The sequence below is a fragment of the Malus domestica genome, chromosome 09, assembly GCF_042453785.1.
Source record: "Malus domestica chromosome 09, GDT2T_hap1".
NCBI classification, from domain to species: domain Eukaryota; kingdom Viridiplantae; phylum Streptophyta; class Magnoliopsida; order Rosales; family Rosaceae; genus Malus; species Malus domestica.
The window spans coordinates 17,427,202-17,442,902 of NC_091669.1; the positions used below are offsets into that span (position 1 = coordinate 17,427,202).

General features: G+C 38.2%; 2 protein-coding genes and 1 pseudogene across 5 annotated transcripts; 2 read left to right on the forward strand and 1 right to left on the reverse strand.

The window, feature by feature from the left end:
* LOC139188047 (probable protein phosphatase 2C 63) lies at positions 1–1,989 on the forward strand (annotated as a pseudogene).
* A 4,068-nt stretch (positions 1,990–6,057) lies between these two features.
* On the forward strand, positions 6,058–8,710 carry LOC103443715 (IAA-amino acid hydrolase ILR1-like 4). 3 transcript variants are annotated; one of them, XM_029108313.2, is made up of 6 exons: positions 6,058–6,261; positions 6,352–6,656; positions 6,747–6,872; positions 7,073–7,387; positions 7,875–8,003; positions 8,105–8,710. In XM_029108313.2, exons 2-6 carry the CDS (start codon positions 6,450–6,452, stop codon positions 8,510–8,512), a joined length of 1,185 nt encoding a protein of 394 aa, XP_028964146.2. In that variant the 5' UTR covers positions 6,058–6,261; positions 6,352–6,449; the 3' UTR covers positions 8,513–8,710. The 3 variants fall into 3 exon arrangements, with proteins under 3 accessions (XP_028964146.2, XP_070661568.1, XP_008380826.3); XM_070805467.1 differs by having other exon boundaries at positions 6,061–6,210; XM_008382604.4 differs by having other exon boundaries at positions 6,062–6,656.
* A 107-nt stretch (positions 8,711–8,817) lies between these two features.
* Positions 8,818–11,894, reverse strand: LOC103443716 (glycosyltransferase BC10-like). 2 transcript variants are annotated; one of them, XM_008382605.4, is made up of 3 exons: positions 11,361–11,894; positions 10,359–10,907; positions 8,818–9,716 (listed from the first exon to the last, which is right to left on the reverse strand). In XM_008382605.4, the coding sequence occupies exons 2-3, from the start codon at positions 10,878–10,880 to the stop codon at positions 9,081–9,083; spliced, it is 1,158 nt and encodes a 385-aa protein (XP_008380827.3). In that variant the 5' UTR covers positions 10,881–10,907; positions 11,361–11,894; the 3' UTR covers positions 8,818–9,080. The 2 variants fall into 2 exon arrangements, with proteins under 2 accessions (XP_008380827.3, XP_008380829.3); XM_008382607.4 differs by lacking the exon at positions 11,361–11,894 and adding an exon at positions 10,995–11,196.
* Between the last annotated feature and the right edge of the window lie 3,807 nt (positions 11,895–15,701).

The following is a 15,701-nucleotide window of genomic DNA, read 5'->3' on the forward strand; positions in this document are numbered from 1 at the left end:
TAGGCCTAATCCCTTATCCTCTCAAAGCTCTAACTCTCAGAAGCTCTCTCCATCTCTCTCCCTCACAAACAGAGAAATACAATATCAGTGTGGACGTAGCCTAAACCTTGGGGTGAACCACGATACATTTTTTGTTATTTACATTTCATGCAGATTCACGGTTGGATTTACGTTGTTCCAAGACCTCTGGTTTTGTGCATCAACATTTGGCACCATTTGTAGGAATCGACACGAAAAGTTATGTCTGTTCTCTTTCATTTTTTCACCTCCACCGTGAATCTGCAAAACCTGCAGAAACCCAAGAACCAAACACCTGCATAGTCACTGCAAAATCCATGTCTTCCGCTTTGGCTCCCGGTCATGGCGGCATTGATGGAAACACAGTCACATTCCTTTTTTCTCTCTCCTATCACTAACCTACACAGAAAAATAGTCACAGCCTTTCTCTCTCTCAAAATCTCTCGAATTTCAGTCATCTGCTCATCAAATTCAAACGCAACGACTACAGAAAATTCAAATCGAAACGCAACCCAGAACCCACGGACGGAGACGACGAACTGAGATAGTATGCTGCGCTCGTGCTACAGGCCGCTCGAGCGTTGTCTGGGGTTGCGATTTGGTGCTGAAGGCGGTGGAGATGGGCTTTGGCACATGGACTTGAAGCCCCACGCCTCTGGTGACTACTCGATTGTTGTGGTTCAGGCCAATTCGAATTTAGAGGATCAAGGTCAGGTCTTCACCTCGCCCTCTGCGACGTATGTTGGTGTATATGACGGCCATGGCAGTCCCGAAGCAAGGTGGGTTGTCACCAGATGTGATAAAAAAGGCATTCAGCGTCACCGAGAAGGATTTTTTACGTTTGGTGAAGCGATCTTTGCCGATGATGCCCCAAATCGCTTCCGTTGGGTCGTGTTGCCTTCTGTGAGCAATATCAAATGATGTTCTGTATGTAGCCAATCTGGGGGACTAGAGAGCAGTCCTTGGCCGGAGAGTTTCAGATGGTAAAAAGAGTCCAGTAGTGGCAGAATGCATGTCCACTGATCACAATGCGGGAGTTGAGGAGGTCAGGAAGGAGGTCAAAACACTACATCCCGATGATTCACATGTTTTGGTGTATACTCATGGAGTTTGGAAGATAAAAGGCATAATTCAGGTACAATGAGATTCATTTAATGGAGCTAAGGTTTGTTCCTGTGTTGACGGTGGAGCTTCAGCGATGTGAGCACCCTGTGAAACCTGATAGCTCACTCAGCTTTTTGGTAGTTGGTGACTGGGGTAGAAGGGGTGGTTACAATCAATCCCAAATTGCTTTTCAGAAGGACCCATATCATGGAAGCTGAGGTTCAATGTCGTGGTGGACAAAGAAAGCTGATGAAAGAAGATAAGAAGTTTTTTATCTGACAAATTAATGTGTCGACCACCAACTCAAAAAGAAAGAGACACCATTAGCAAAAAACAGGCAAAAGCAATCATCCACTAGCAGTGGCACAGGCACCACCAACGGGTCCTCCACGAACTCCAACCATGCACTCACCTGTTATATATATTATCTCCACTGCAATTATCTACTGCAACTATGCAAAGCTTGCATGTGCCCATATCCGAACAACATGCAATTATATGGTGTACAGGCAAGCAGGTGGGATCCTCTGTTTTCGATGCAAATCTACTGCAATGTCGGGTCAAAGGGTCCGACTCAGGACTAGCTGTCCAAGAAAAGCAAGTGGAGTTAGCCCTCCAGTTTCGCTAAGAGACAGAGACAGAGATACAGTGGAAAGCAAAAGGAAAAGAGAAAAAGAGAAAGAAATGGAGTGGGAAAAAACAAAAGCAAAGCAGAAACACAAAATCAAGGAATAAACATCCCACTAGAATGATGTGATTTACTTTATTTATTTTTGAATTATGTAATTTATTTTTCGTATCTTTCGGAGATATCTGTATAAACCCCATCAGTGGGAAAAGAAAAAAAAAGGGCAAAGCCCAAAATAAATGGGCTGGAATATTGTGTAGAGGGCGAAGGCCCATAAGCCCAAAATAGCTCTAACCAGGCGATCAACAGTACGCCCAGTACTCCACAATTATTCGGCAACCTGCCACTATTACCACCAACCAGGTGATCAAAAGTACGCCCAGTACTCCACAATTATTTGGCAACCTGCCGCTATTACCACCAACCAGGTGATCAAAAGTACGTCTAGTACTCCCAATTTATACATGAGCATTACTCATGTCAATCATACATAAACATTCGCATTACTCATGTCAATCATACATAAACATTCATGAGCATTACTCATATCAATCATACATAAACATTCATGAGCATCACTCATGTCAACATCCATGAGCATCACTCATATCAATCAACATAAACATTCATGAGCATCACTCATGTCAATCAGCTTCAAAAGCTTCATTTACAAAAGCTCTAGCTTCAAAAGCTTCATTTACAGAGCTCTAGTTTCAAAAGCTTCATTTACAAAGCTCTAGCTTCAAAAGCTTCATTTACAAAAGCTCTAGCTTCAAAAGCTTCATTTACAAAGCTACAGCTTCAAAAGCTTTATTTACAAAAACTCTAGCTTCGAAAGCTTCATTTACAGAGCTCTAGCTTCAAAGCTTCACTTGCAAGCTTCAACTATAAAGCTTCAGTGCAGGGTATACAAATACCGCCTCCGAACAACCACCATTTCGGCCCATACATGGATTCAATTTGAAATCTCCAGCCAACATACTCTATTGACCGAAGACTTGGGGGGACTACATTATGTACCACATATTGGGCCTCAACTGGGCCTCATGAAAAATACTCAGGGGACTTAACCCATCACTTATGTATTAAGAAGCGAGCCCTTATTCTATAAAAGGGACTCCCTCACTTTCATTAGAGAGCATCCATTATTCATGTACTAAGGAGCGAGCCCTTATTTTATAAAAGGGACTCCCTCACCTTCATTAGAAAGCATCACCGCCAGCTGAGCAACCGCCTCGCCGCGACCATCACTTATATATTGAGGAGCGAGCTCTTATTCTATAAAAGGGACTCCATCACCTTCATTAGAGAGCATTGCCGCCTGCTAAGCAACTACCTCGCCGCGAGCATCACTCATAACCCATTACTTATGTATTGAGGAGCGAGCCCTTATTCTATAAAAGGGACTCCCTCACCACCATTAAAGAGCATCAAATCTAGCCCATATTTATGTATTGAGGAGCGAGCCCTTATTCTATAAAAGAGACTCCCTTACCATCGTTAGAGAGCATCAACTCTAGCACATTATTCATGTATTGAGGAGCGAGCCCTTATTCTATAAAAGGGACTCCCTCACCATCATTAGAGAGCATCGCCGCCTACTGAGCAACCGCCTCGCTGCGAGCATCAACTCTAGCCCATCATTTATGTATTGAGGAGCGAGGCTTTATTCTATAAAAGGGACTCCCTCACCTTCAAACGCCACAAGCCGAGCTAACCAAGGCAACATAAGCCAAAAGCCGAGCAGCCTCGCAACATGTGCTACATCTAGTTGAGCCTTATTTCACATTGAACGCCGCCTCATATTGAGTATTCAGCTCTAGACGACATTTAGTTACTTCGGCCCATACATGGACTAAATTTCAAGTCTCCAACCAAAAGACTCTCTTGACTGAAGACTTGGGGGACTACTGTTTGTACCATACTTAGGTCCTCCATATTTAGACCTCGTATAAATACTCGAGGGACTCAAATGTAATTATGTAATAAGGGAAGGGGTAAATATGTAATAAGTGAGGAGTCATTATTCTATAAAAGGACTCATCACGCTCACAATATAGGGAGGCCAATTCTTAGACCTAACCCCTCATCCTCTCAAAGCTCTGACTCTCAGAAGCTCTCTCCATCTCTCTCCCTCACAAACAGAGAAATACAATATCAGTGTGGACGTAGCCCAAACCTTGGGGTGAACCACGATACATTTTGTGTTATTTACATTTCATGCAGATTCACGGTCGGATTTACGTTGTTCCAAGACCTCCGGTTTTGTGCATCAACAAGACGTAAGAGAGTTGATGTCCAAACCAACATGGTTGTTGTCAGGATCCTGGAACTCTTGGTTTTCGAAGACATCAAACTCGACACCGAAGATGTTGTTGTTGGGGTCGCCGTTGTTGGAGAAGTTGAAAAAACCCAAGTGAAAAGTTTTGTGCAAAGCTTGCACCGCTTAAGCCCGAGAAAGGTGAGAAGAGGATGGTTTTTTTATTGAACTTTGAGCCATTTTGGTTAAATAATATTTTGGGATGGCTTTTAGTTAAATATTTGTTGGTCCAAACCCTTTTAATTAAAGCTCCCTAAAATCAATGGAGTTGAATCCAGATCATCTCGCATTGAGATCAATGAGTTCGACGTTGAAGTCAATTGGGAAAGTAAAAGACAATTCCTCGTTCTCCATGGACATGCAACTAAGACATTTTCATTATTGCGACATTTACGGCATGACTCTCAAGATTGTACGTCTTGATGATGGATAGTTACCCAGAAACCATGCCTTCCGGAGTAAATCAGAATAAGTACCATTTTCTTTCTTCAAACACCTGGCATCTTGGCTTCATTCCTAGCAAACTTCTTGAACATTGAGGTGATCCATATTCGAGCACACTACCTCATGAAACGTGCCTTCAATATCATAATGATGAGGATTGTTTTAGTTGCGTGCGCGCAAAAAACAAAGTTCTGTCCATTCTTTCTCTAATTAAATTTAGTTGTCGGATCTACTGCTCTTGAAACGTGACGATCCATTTTCAATAGTTGGGTAATTCCGAGATATCTTAAATATCGTCGAATCTCTTCGTTTGATTTCTCAAATATCCACAAAATCTTTCAAGAAGATGTTGAACTTTTCAGCAAAAACTCTCCACTCTTCTTCTCGGTCGTGACCGATTTCTTCAATTTCTTTCAATTTAAAACCAAGTAAAGTTCCCATTTCCACTCTACAATCTTCCTCTAACCAGGGTGCGAAGCAAAGGTGAATGTCAAGCCGTTTTGAAACGGCACCAAGGCCTTCTGAATAACTACAAAGTCTGTGGGAACCATGCTCCAATACTCTGGCCGCCCTTCCCGAGCCTAGCGACTTATACCCCCATACTATAATCCATCCTTGGTACCTTGATCTAGGGCAATTTGGAAAAATAATCAAAATTTGAATTTCATATAGAATTATAGCTAACTTTTAAAATTTATAACAAAAGGTTAATATAAAAGTACTAATATACCTTTAACGAATATAACTTTTAGCAAAACAAATCCAAAGACTCAAAACCCAAAAGATTTTGCTCTCTACGCTTCCCGATCTTCAATGTTTTCCTTCACACTTGATTGTTTTTGCTTTTTAGCACAAAATTTAGTCCAAAAAAATAGAAGGAAAGAAGAATATAGATTATATTCACACATTCCAAATTACTTCTCTTATACTCTTTTAATTTTTTAATATTTTTATATCAAGTGTTAGTAGTGTGTGAAGGGCATCTTTTTTTTTTTTTTTTAGCACATCAATATTTTTACAATAGGGGAAGAGGGAGTTCAGCTAAGGCACACAATGAACAACCTAATTTGGTGTTAAATTTGTGATCCACGAGATTTGAACATAAGACCTTTCATTTTTAAGTGAAGAAAAATCTCACTAGACATAGTGGTTGTTGAAGGGCATCTTGGTTAGATATGACATGACCATCTGCAATCTGGCCCCGCCACTCTCAGACTCATCACCTGCTTCGAACTGCTAAAAATCAGTAGTACGGGGCTACACTTGATCTTCAAAGAATTTCGCATGCTGCATAGCGTGCGAAGGAGTTCTTATGGGCTCTACTTTTTTCCAGCCAAGTCCTTGCTTCTCCTGGTTATCCTACATCCTAAACGTGCCATGGCAGGACAAAGATTGGCACAAAGATGTCTCAATGTTAGATTCTTAAACTCCAACAAAATCCTCCAAAATCCAATATTATTTAGCCATTTAGGGATAGAGATCGTTCTTCACGTCATTATTTAGGCATTTAGGTAAAGAGAGATTCTTCATCACGCCAAGGAAGTGGCAAAACTAGATTTGATGGCTGCTTGAGACCAATTGATATTTTCTTCTTAACACGTACAGATACATTTGCCATAACAATAAAATGGTACTAAATCGTGCGAAAAATTAGAAGATTCAGCAGGTGGGTTTGCAGTTTTGACTGCACAACCTGGTCAGTACTCAGCAGCACAAAGAATCCATCAGTTTTCTTCTCATATATTTGGTTTTTTCTTCACTCTCTCTTATGCTTTCATCATGAAGTTATGCATGAAACTCCCTCTGGTTTTAGTTCTTTCTGTGTTTGTTGTTCCAGTAACTGTGCTATCAGATTCCTCTCTGAGCTCAAATGGGGTCTCAGAAATCCATAAGAAGTTGCTCAGTTTTGCCCAGAACCCCCAGGTGTTTGATTGGATGGTGGGAATCAGGAGGAAAATACATGCAAACCCAGAACTGGGTTATGAGGAATTTGAGACCAGTGAGCTGATCAGAGCAGAATTGGATCAAATGAGTATTGAATATAAACATCCAGTTGGGGTTACTGGTGTTGTAGGCTTCATTGGCACCCAAAAACCGCCTTTCGTTGCAATCAGAGCTGATATGGATGCTCTGACCATGCAGGTTTGGATGTGTAGATTGTGTAGATAAGAGTTTTTGTTATTGATAGACTAATTAATTTATAATTTGATTGATGGGATTTTGTATTTATAGGAAATGGTGGAGTGGGTGCACAAGAGTAAAAATGCAGGGAAAATGCATGCTTGTGGGCATGATGCTCACGTTGCAATGCTTCTTGGTGCAGCAAAGATCCTTAAAGAGCATGAGCAAGATTTGCAGGTAAAATTTAACAGCTTTATGATGTCTATGGTGTATGATCTGAGTATGCATAAATAAGAATTCGCTTGCAGGATTAGACAAATCGTTTGCCCCCCACATTGCCATTTTCACGTTTGGTTTCGTGACTGGAAAGCGTAATGTGAGTTTTATGATTCTCATAAGGTCGTAACTTTTTTTTATATTTGTTTCAACATCAACAGGGAACAGTTGTTCTTGTATTTCAACCGGCGGAGGAAGGAGGAGCAGGGGCTAAGAAAATGATAGCTGGTGGAGCATTAGAGAATGTTAGTGCTATTTTTGGGTTGCATGTTGCAAACCACGTACCTATTGCTGAAGTGGCCTCCAGACCTGGTCCCTTTTTAGCTGGTGCTGGCTTCTTTGAAGCGACAATAAGTGGAAAAGGTGGTCATGCAGCCCTTCCTCACCACGCGGTTGACCCGATCCTGGCAGCTTCTAATGTGATTGTCAGCTTGCAACATCTTGTCTCGCGTGAAGCTGATCCACTCGACTTGCAGGTAAAACCCCTCATTTCCACTCTAATCTTAATACAATGGGTATTCATTCCTTATTTGGTTTCTGTACAGGTTGTTTACACTTGTCCTTTCTCGCTGAAAATCTACACTCACCTGATTGAAATATAATGGGCATTGCTCAGCGCTTACTGCTCGTTGCTTTGCTTGCGTTAAACAATGACAGTTTAGTCGGGACCTATTTTAGATTCATTTCCCGATCAAATGACTGCAAGCACTAGTTAGTGCAGCATTGTTCAACCGGTTGTCTACTACGGTGACTGTCTGAAACCACCATAACTGCATTGCTTTACAGTCTTCGGTTGTATAGAATTGAGATTTTGCGATATGGAAAATAATTGGAAAGGTGTTTCTCTTTTAAGAACTCTTGTTAACTAATTTGAAAGCATATATGTTCAGGTAATCACTCACCTCTCCCAGACCCTGCGTAAAGCGGGAGCCTTGTGCACTGGGTACGACATTATATGTTCAGGTAATCACTGTTGGAAAATTTCAAGGAGGTGATGCATTCAATGTTATTCCAGATTCTGTCAAAATAGATGGAACTTTCCGTGCATTTACAACGGAAAGCCTAATGCAACTCAAGCAGCGGATTAAGCAGGTAAAACAGTTAACATTGCTCATGTAATATGTATGTTAATCACTTCTTATCGGTTAATTAATTATTTGTATAATGATAACATGATGTTCTTCTTTTACCAGGTTATAACAGGACAAGCATCGGTACACAGGTGCCTCGCAACTGTCAATTTCTTTGAAGATGAGAAACCTTTGTCCCCACCGACCGTAAACCATAAGGACTTGCGCGAACACTTCAGAAACGTAGCTGGAGATATGCTTGGCTTCGAAAAGGTCAAGGACCATCAACGGTGGATGGGATCCGAGGATTTTGCATACTACCAAGAGGCAATACCTGGATACTTTTCCTTCCTTGGAATGGCAGATGATGCACTTGGACCCCTGCCTATGCCGCATTCACCCTACTTCCGTATCAACGAAGATGCACTTCCTTATGGTGCTGCACTCCATGCTTCTTTCGCTGCGAGGTATTTGCTCGAGTTTCAACAGGAAGTTCCTTTGCCAGAACGAGAACACCATGATGAATTATAACAGGCTGATTGACCAATTCCTTCGTTCAAACATTACCTAGTCTTCATACTCACTGAAGGATTTTCATACTGCAGCAACTGTGCATTGCATGGTTCATTCGTCGGTAAATTATACAATCATGTATCAACATTTAGTTTTCATCAAACGCTGTAACTTTGAATTCACATTTGTCAAATAAAGTGGGCAATGTTTAGTGTACGAGCATTCTTGGTACTACAATCTACGGTATCTTCGGCAGCACAAAATTTAACTTGGAACCGCATCAGAAGATTAACGAAAGCAAAAGTGTATGAAGTCTTTAGAAAGGGGGAAAAAATGGGAGGCAGTAAATTTATTGAATAAGTATGATTCAGAAGCAATACATTCGATCAACTATCAACCAGATATAAAAACCGATCATTATTGTACCAGAAATTTTGTAAGATCCTAATTTTGAGCCCTATTTTTCTATACATACAATATGCTTTAACATTGAAGTTTCAAAAACCCTATTGAATTTGGGTAAAAAGGTAATCCATCTCAGCTACGCTCACATGCTCCAAACACGCAATTAGAACTCAATGATATGTCAAAACCCAAATACTTTCGATGCTAATTCTAACAGGGGTTCCAAAGCACTCGGGGCAAACTTTCGTGCAAAAAGGAAACAGAGTGAGGTTGGCTGGTTGTTGTAAAGACATGTATCACTTCCAATCCTCTTGAAAAACTCCTCTGTAATATCAGCTTTGCCGAATGTAGCCGGATGAGCACCGCCCCTCGACCAGTCTACATAGGTAAGGGTCCTGTTTGCCAAAAGATGCGGAGTCTCGATGCTAAGCATTGTCTGGAAGTAGTGCTCATCCACATAACATGCTGGTTTGCAGAAGTCCTTGAACTTAGGGTAGTAAGTTGTGTCTCCAACAATCCTAACTGCAAGTTCCCGTTTAATCTCAAACCACTGAGACCCCTTACGCCAATCAGAGAGATTGACCAAAGGGGCCATGCGTCCGTCATAACGTCCTCTCCCATAGGGCCCATTTTCATCAAACGAACCCATGAAGCTGTACCTGGATCTTGATAGGTAGTGATAGACAATGCTCAAGTTGTAGAGAGGAATACATGACTCGGAAAGGAGGATAAACCATTCATTTGAGATGTCAAGCAATGCATTAGCTAAGAGTCTCCTCTCAGCTTCGCACATACTCATCTCTCCCCACTCGGCAACCTGAATCATAGAATATAAATAGTCACAGGTCTAAATACACGAGAACAAGTTTGTTCTGAAAATTATGCTTAGAAAGCCACAGAGGAATGACATATCTGTTTGTGCATATATATGAAGGTATCATCAATGATCGATAATCAGGTGCCCATTGATGTAGATAACCAACGGGGAAAACTATTTCTAACCACAGGTTCCCTACTGATCAATGCATTAGTTATTCAAAATAGATACTCGCTTTCAGTACATTAACATCGATCAAGGTGGAACCGTGGAAGCAAAATGCACGCTGTGCAGGGAATGGTCCAAACCAACACCATAACATGGGGAGAATTGGCAGATGATTCAGGCGAGGTATTTTTGGTTAATCATGGTTGGGAAAGTTAATAGCTTACAGATGTAAAACAAAATATGACTAGCAATTTAAGATTGCAAAATCATAGAGTAAAATGGGATGGTCCGATCCAACATGAGCTGGAGGAGCTCGTCCTCAAAACCTTTTAGATTGACAGAATCAAAAGTATCATTTTTCGACATACAATGCAAGTGAAAAGCAGCATACGAAAATATTAAACCACAGATAGGGCACCAACTCACAACAAGCAGGCCAAATGCATGAAACATATTCAATTAAAGTAAATTTACCTGGCTTGGGATTTGTCTCTTGTAAAACACTGATGTAGGTGAGAAATCGGCATTATAAGATGGCAACGAATGTACATAGATCGAATAAAGCCCCTTGTGTCCTCTAAAAAACCGCTCCCAAAGAGGCTCCATCGGCAATGGTCCCTTGGTTAAGAACATGAAGGCAATTTTAGGAACTCTCTTAAACGGATACTCCTTTATTTGAGGAGCATGTGAAGCGAGCCACATCAACTCGGTGTCATTCATGGCGTGCAACAGATTAGATGGAGGTCTAATCCGACTTTCTAAACTACTCGGCTCTTCAAAGCAAGGCCTAATTGTGGAAGGTGCTGTTGGAGCCACATGCTGAACAGGGAAAAACCGAATCGAGTGCATACTCAACAGCGAAACCCCAAGACCCAAAACTACAAACATGACAAGAAATTGAACGAGTCGCATCGGCAAGGCCCTGGCATGGCTGGATTTAAATGTAGTAGCAGGATCCTTGCCTTCCTCCAATGCCACCACTCCCCTTGACTGCATCTTGATTCAAATCTTAATCGCATTCAACTGCCACCAAACACAACAAAATTCAAATTTAAATTCAAATTCAAATTCAGGGTTGTGTAGTTTTCGCAATGAAAAATTCAAAAGAACCTCTTTTTCGATTCAAATCATCACACAAGTACACCCCAGATTCTGAAAAATCACTTTCAATGAGAAAAGTGAAGAAAATTTGGATTTTGCGTCATGGGGTTTCCAATTTATGCAACAAGGGAGGCCCATAACGCATCCAAATTCAACAAAAGATCGAGATCACATCAGAAAGTTAGGAACAAAAAGTACATTTCCAAATGGGATTTCTCCAAACAACAAGGCTCAAATCAACAAAAAGGAAAGTTTTGGGATCAAAATTCAAATCACAAAGGCTTGAATTCCCATTATCTTGGCAAATAAGAAAAAACATGCAACATGGTTAGAGAAAGAGAGGAGAGAGAGAGAGAGAGAGAGAAAATCTAGTACCATGTGCGTTGCAAAAAGGAGAGCAATATGTGGATGAATCAATGCCGGATACGTTTAAGGAAGCAAAGCAGATCGGTTCACACTTGTCTCACCTCAATTGTTTTGCTCTCGAGTTTGAGCCGGCTCTCATTCATTCAATAAAGGAATGAAATTTAGAGAGGGAGAGAGGGAGAGAGGGAGAGAGAGGTTTAAGGGGCTGTCACTCGTTCCACTGGTTTTGTTTTTCCTTTTGGTTTTGTCTAGTGGGGTGTTACGAAAAGTAAAACTGAAGAAAGCGTATAAGAGAGAGAGAGAGTGTGTGTGTTGGGGGAAGGATGATTCTCTTATTTCCTAATCTTTCTTCTCTTTATTTCTCTTTTATTTAAACGATTGCAGTTTAGCTACGCAACATTTTATATTGATTTTTTTATAAAAATAATAAGACAAAAAATAATATGTGAAAAGAGGGGATGAAGGTGAATGAGAATAGCTAGAAAGAGAATCATATTCTGAGTTGAGGATTTTGTTTTATTGGTTTGGTCCCTTGAGTTGGTGCAAAGGGAAAGGGAGAGAAAGCAAAAAGTTATACCTTATGTTTGTGTTTGTTTTATTGGTTTGGTCCTTTGAGTTGGTGCAAAGAGAAAGGGAATGAAAGCAAAAGGTTATACCTTATGTTTGTGTCCTTGTTCCTCTGTTTTGTGGCTTCTTCGTCGTGCACGTGTTGTGGCTTTACCAATTTGTTAGTTCAGTTACTTTCATTTTCCGATCATTCCATTCTTTTTATTTACACTAACCTTCATGCATGTGCGTGTTCATGCAAGCGTTCACGCGCGTGTAGAATGCATTTTTTAAATCACAGCATGTTATGTGAGACTTACATGTTTTAAATATATTTATATGCGTGAATTGATAACAGGAAAGTCAAATATTTGAAGTAAATGAATAATCTGATATCATGTTAGAAAAAATTCCTCACAAACCAATTAAAGCAACACAATTCACATAATAAGATCAGTTTTTTGATTTCCATCTATATTCTATTGAATTTACATTAAGAATGGAGAAAATAGTATTTAATAAACAACTTATTGAATCATATTATTGCTAATCCATTGTAAGGTTAAGCCCACCCCTCCCCCTTAGTGTAAATAATATCATTTGTTCAAAAAAAAAAAAAACAATCATTTGACAACTAATTTAATCACATTATTATGCACGTGTGAAAGACCTTTTTTATAACCAACATTACACGGCTCTTAAGATGTTTTGAACATGTTTAAAAATAGAGAAAATAATATTTAATGAACAACTAATTGAATCACATTATTATTAGCCTATTATGAGGTACTAATTAAAAAAACTACACAAAAAGAATTAATTATTAAAGAAAACACTATTAAAATGACGAAAATACTTTTGCATTATATGGTGCATTATTTTGGGTTGCTTTTGAATATTTTTTTTGTTTTGGGGGCATATTTGTCTAGAATTTTTTGGTGAAGCTTGTGACCCCAAAAAAGGTTGTTGGCTTTATATATAACTAGCCTTCATGCATGCGCATGACACATTTTTTGAATTACGGAATGCTACGCGTGACTTACACATTTGAAATGTATTTATATGCGTGAATTGACAAAAGGAAAGTCAAATATTTGAAATAAATGAATAATCTTAGATCATGCTAGAGAAAAACCCCTCACAAACCAATCAAAGTAGCTAAATTCACATAATAAAATCGGTCTTTCAATTTTCATCTACATTCTATTGAATTTACATTAATAGAGAAAATAATATTTAATAAAAAACTGATTGAATCACATTATTGCTAGCCCATTATGAGGCTAAGCCAACCCCCTCCCCTTAGTATAGATAATATCATTTGTAAAATATATATAAAAAAAACAATCATTTGACAACTAATTTAATTACATTATTATGCCAGTGCGAAAGACCTTTTTTTATAACCGGCATTACACACCTCTTAAGGTGTTTTGAATGCGTTTAAAAATAGTGAAAATAATATTTAATGAACAACTGATTGAGTCACATTATCTATTGTGAGGTACTAATTAAAAATAAAAACTTTACAAAAAGAATTAATTATTAAAAAAACAGTGTTAAAATGACAAAAATACATTTGCATTATTTGGTGCATTATTTTGAGTGATAGAAAAAACCCCTTACAAACCTGTCAAAACAGCTGAATTGACATTATAAAATTGGTCTTTCAATTTTCATCTACATTCTATTGAATTTACAATAAGAATAGAGAAAATAATATTTAATAAACAACTTATTGAATCACATTATTGTTAGCCTATTATGAGGCTAAACCCACCTCCTCCCCTTTAATGTGGATAATATCGTTTGTTTAAAAAAAAAACAATCATTTGACAACTAATTTAATCATATTATTGTGCGCTTGTGAAAGACCTTTTTTTATAACCCGCATTATACGCCTCTTAAGATGTTTTGAACGTGTTTAAAAATAGAGAAAATAATTTTTAATGAACAACTGATTAAATCACATAATTGCTAGCTTATTGTGAGGTACTAATTAAAAAAAAATTGTACAAAAAGAATTAATTATTAAAAAAACATTGTTAAAATGATGAAAATACTCCTACATTATTTGGTGCATTATTTTGGGTTGCTTTTGAAATTTTTTGTTTTGGGAACACTTTTGTCCAAATATTTTGGTGAACCTTGTGACCCCAAAAGGGGTTGTTGGCTTTACATATAAAGATATAAGGAAGATTTCACTAATCACCTAGGGGATCATTTAGTATTAACTTACTATTTATGTGCCAACACTATCTCCAACTCTTGAGTTAAAATCTAGAAAATTTAGGTTTTAACATAGAAATAGTTTTTCTACTCCAACCCTTATGGGTTAAATATTTAGCCTAAGATTATTAAATAATAAATTTAGGCTTTTTTTTAGGGAACTGTTATTAACACTCCAAAAATCTCAAAAGTAACTTAAAAAAAATTATGTAGATTATCCTAATTTAATTTTATGAACATTTTAGCCTAAAAACATTTAGATTCCAATAAATATTGAAAAATCACTAATAATTGTATGAACAATTAAATAATTTTTTTAATTGTTTTAGCCGTTCAATTTAATTTTAGGCTGTTAGATAATTTTTTTTACAGTTATATTTAATCATATTAGATCTTAACCGTTGAATTCAATGAATTTATAAATATAAATAAAAAAATCAAATAAATTTGAATTTGGACCGTTGGTTGATCCAACGGTCTAGTTAATCGCAGCCATTGGATGAAATAAAGAGTCATTGGGCTCATAATGGTGCCCGACACGCCCATGTGTGTGGGACCCATCTCGTGTCAGCGCCTTGCGCGTGCAATCCATTGGGCGAGTGAAGCTTGCGAGTTTGGGGAAAAGTTGGGCATGTCCACTCTCATATATGCGCCACCCCACTAACCCAAGGGGGAATCTTGACTGAAATTTGATCCAAAATTAATTTTTGAGTTAAAACTCATTTTTAGCTCAAGGTTTTAGCAAGTTGTGATGAGTTTAGAAGCTAAAATTTAAGTTTTACTCCAAGAGTAGGGGTAGGTCTAAGAAAACATCATTTGTTAGGTGATTAATCAATATAGTGTGGCCGCTACATGTATGTAACATCTAAAGGCTGCTATATGATATTGTTAACGTTTCGGCAGATATACCTTTAGTGGAAAATGCATCTTAATTTTTTGCCTAATTTTTTTATCATTTCATGATGTGGTCAGATTTGCGTATCGAGCACACAGTCAGTCAAGAATGAAACTATAGTTGACTGTTAATATTTATAATTTGGCAACATACACATCTTAATTAGGTAGAAATATTTACAGTTTAGCAAAATACCCATTGGCAACATACGCACCTCTTTGGCAAACAGTTGACTAACATGTATAACATAGGGGGAATACAATTTGACAACATTTATATCCTAATTAATTTTGACAAGGGTAATACCTCTTCAAACGCTTGAGCGTGAGGGCATTGCAATTATTAGTCAACTTTAACCCCAAACTAAGAAAATACAATCCCCTTCATTTACTTGTTTTTTGCGCAGCCAAAAAATAAAAATTCAAAAATTGCTATTTCTTGGCTTTTTAAATAAAATATTAAACAATCAATTAGTACTACGGTCTAGTGGTATTCCTCTTCACTTATAAGTGAGAGGTCTTACGTTCGATTCTAGCTAAAGGCTAATTTGAATTACATTATTGCTAGCCCATCTCATCTCCTTATTACAGATAATATCAATTATTCAAAAAAAAAAAAAAACAACAACATTAAATGACCATTTAGTACTATGGTCTAATGATATTCTTATTCACTTGTGA

Excerpts from the sequence above, each read along its gene's own strand:
- LOC103443716 (XM_008382605.4), bottom strand. The coding sequence starts at position 10,880 with ATGCAGTCAAGGGGAGTGGTGGCATTGGAGGAAGGCAAGGATCCTGCT. Across the intron at positions 9,717-10,358 it reads AGAGACAAATCCCAAGCCAG|GTTGCCGAGTGGGGAGAGAT; the intron begins GTAAATTTACTT and ends TCTATGATTCAG.
- LOC103443715 (XM_008382604.4), top strand. The coding sequence starts at position 6,294 with ATGAAGTTATGCATGAAACTCCCTCTGGTTTTAGTTCTTTCTGTGTTT. Across the intron at positions 6,657-6,746 it reads TGGATGCTCTGACCATGCAG|GAAATGGTGGAGTGGGTGCA; the intron begins GTTTGGATGTGT and ends TTGTATTTATAG. Across the intron at positions 8,004-8,104 it reads TCAAGCAGCGGATTAAGCAG|GTTATAACAGGACAAGCATC; the intron begins GTAAAACAGTTA and ends TTCTTTTACCAG.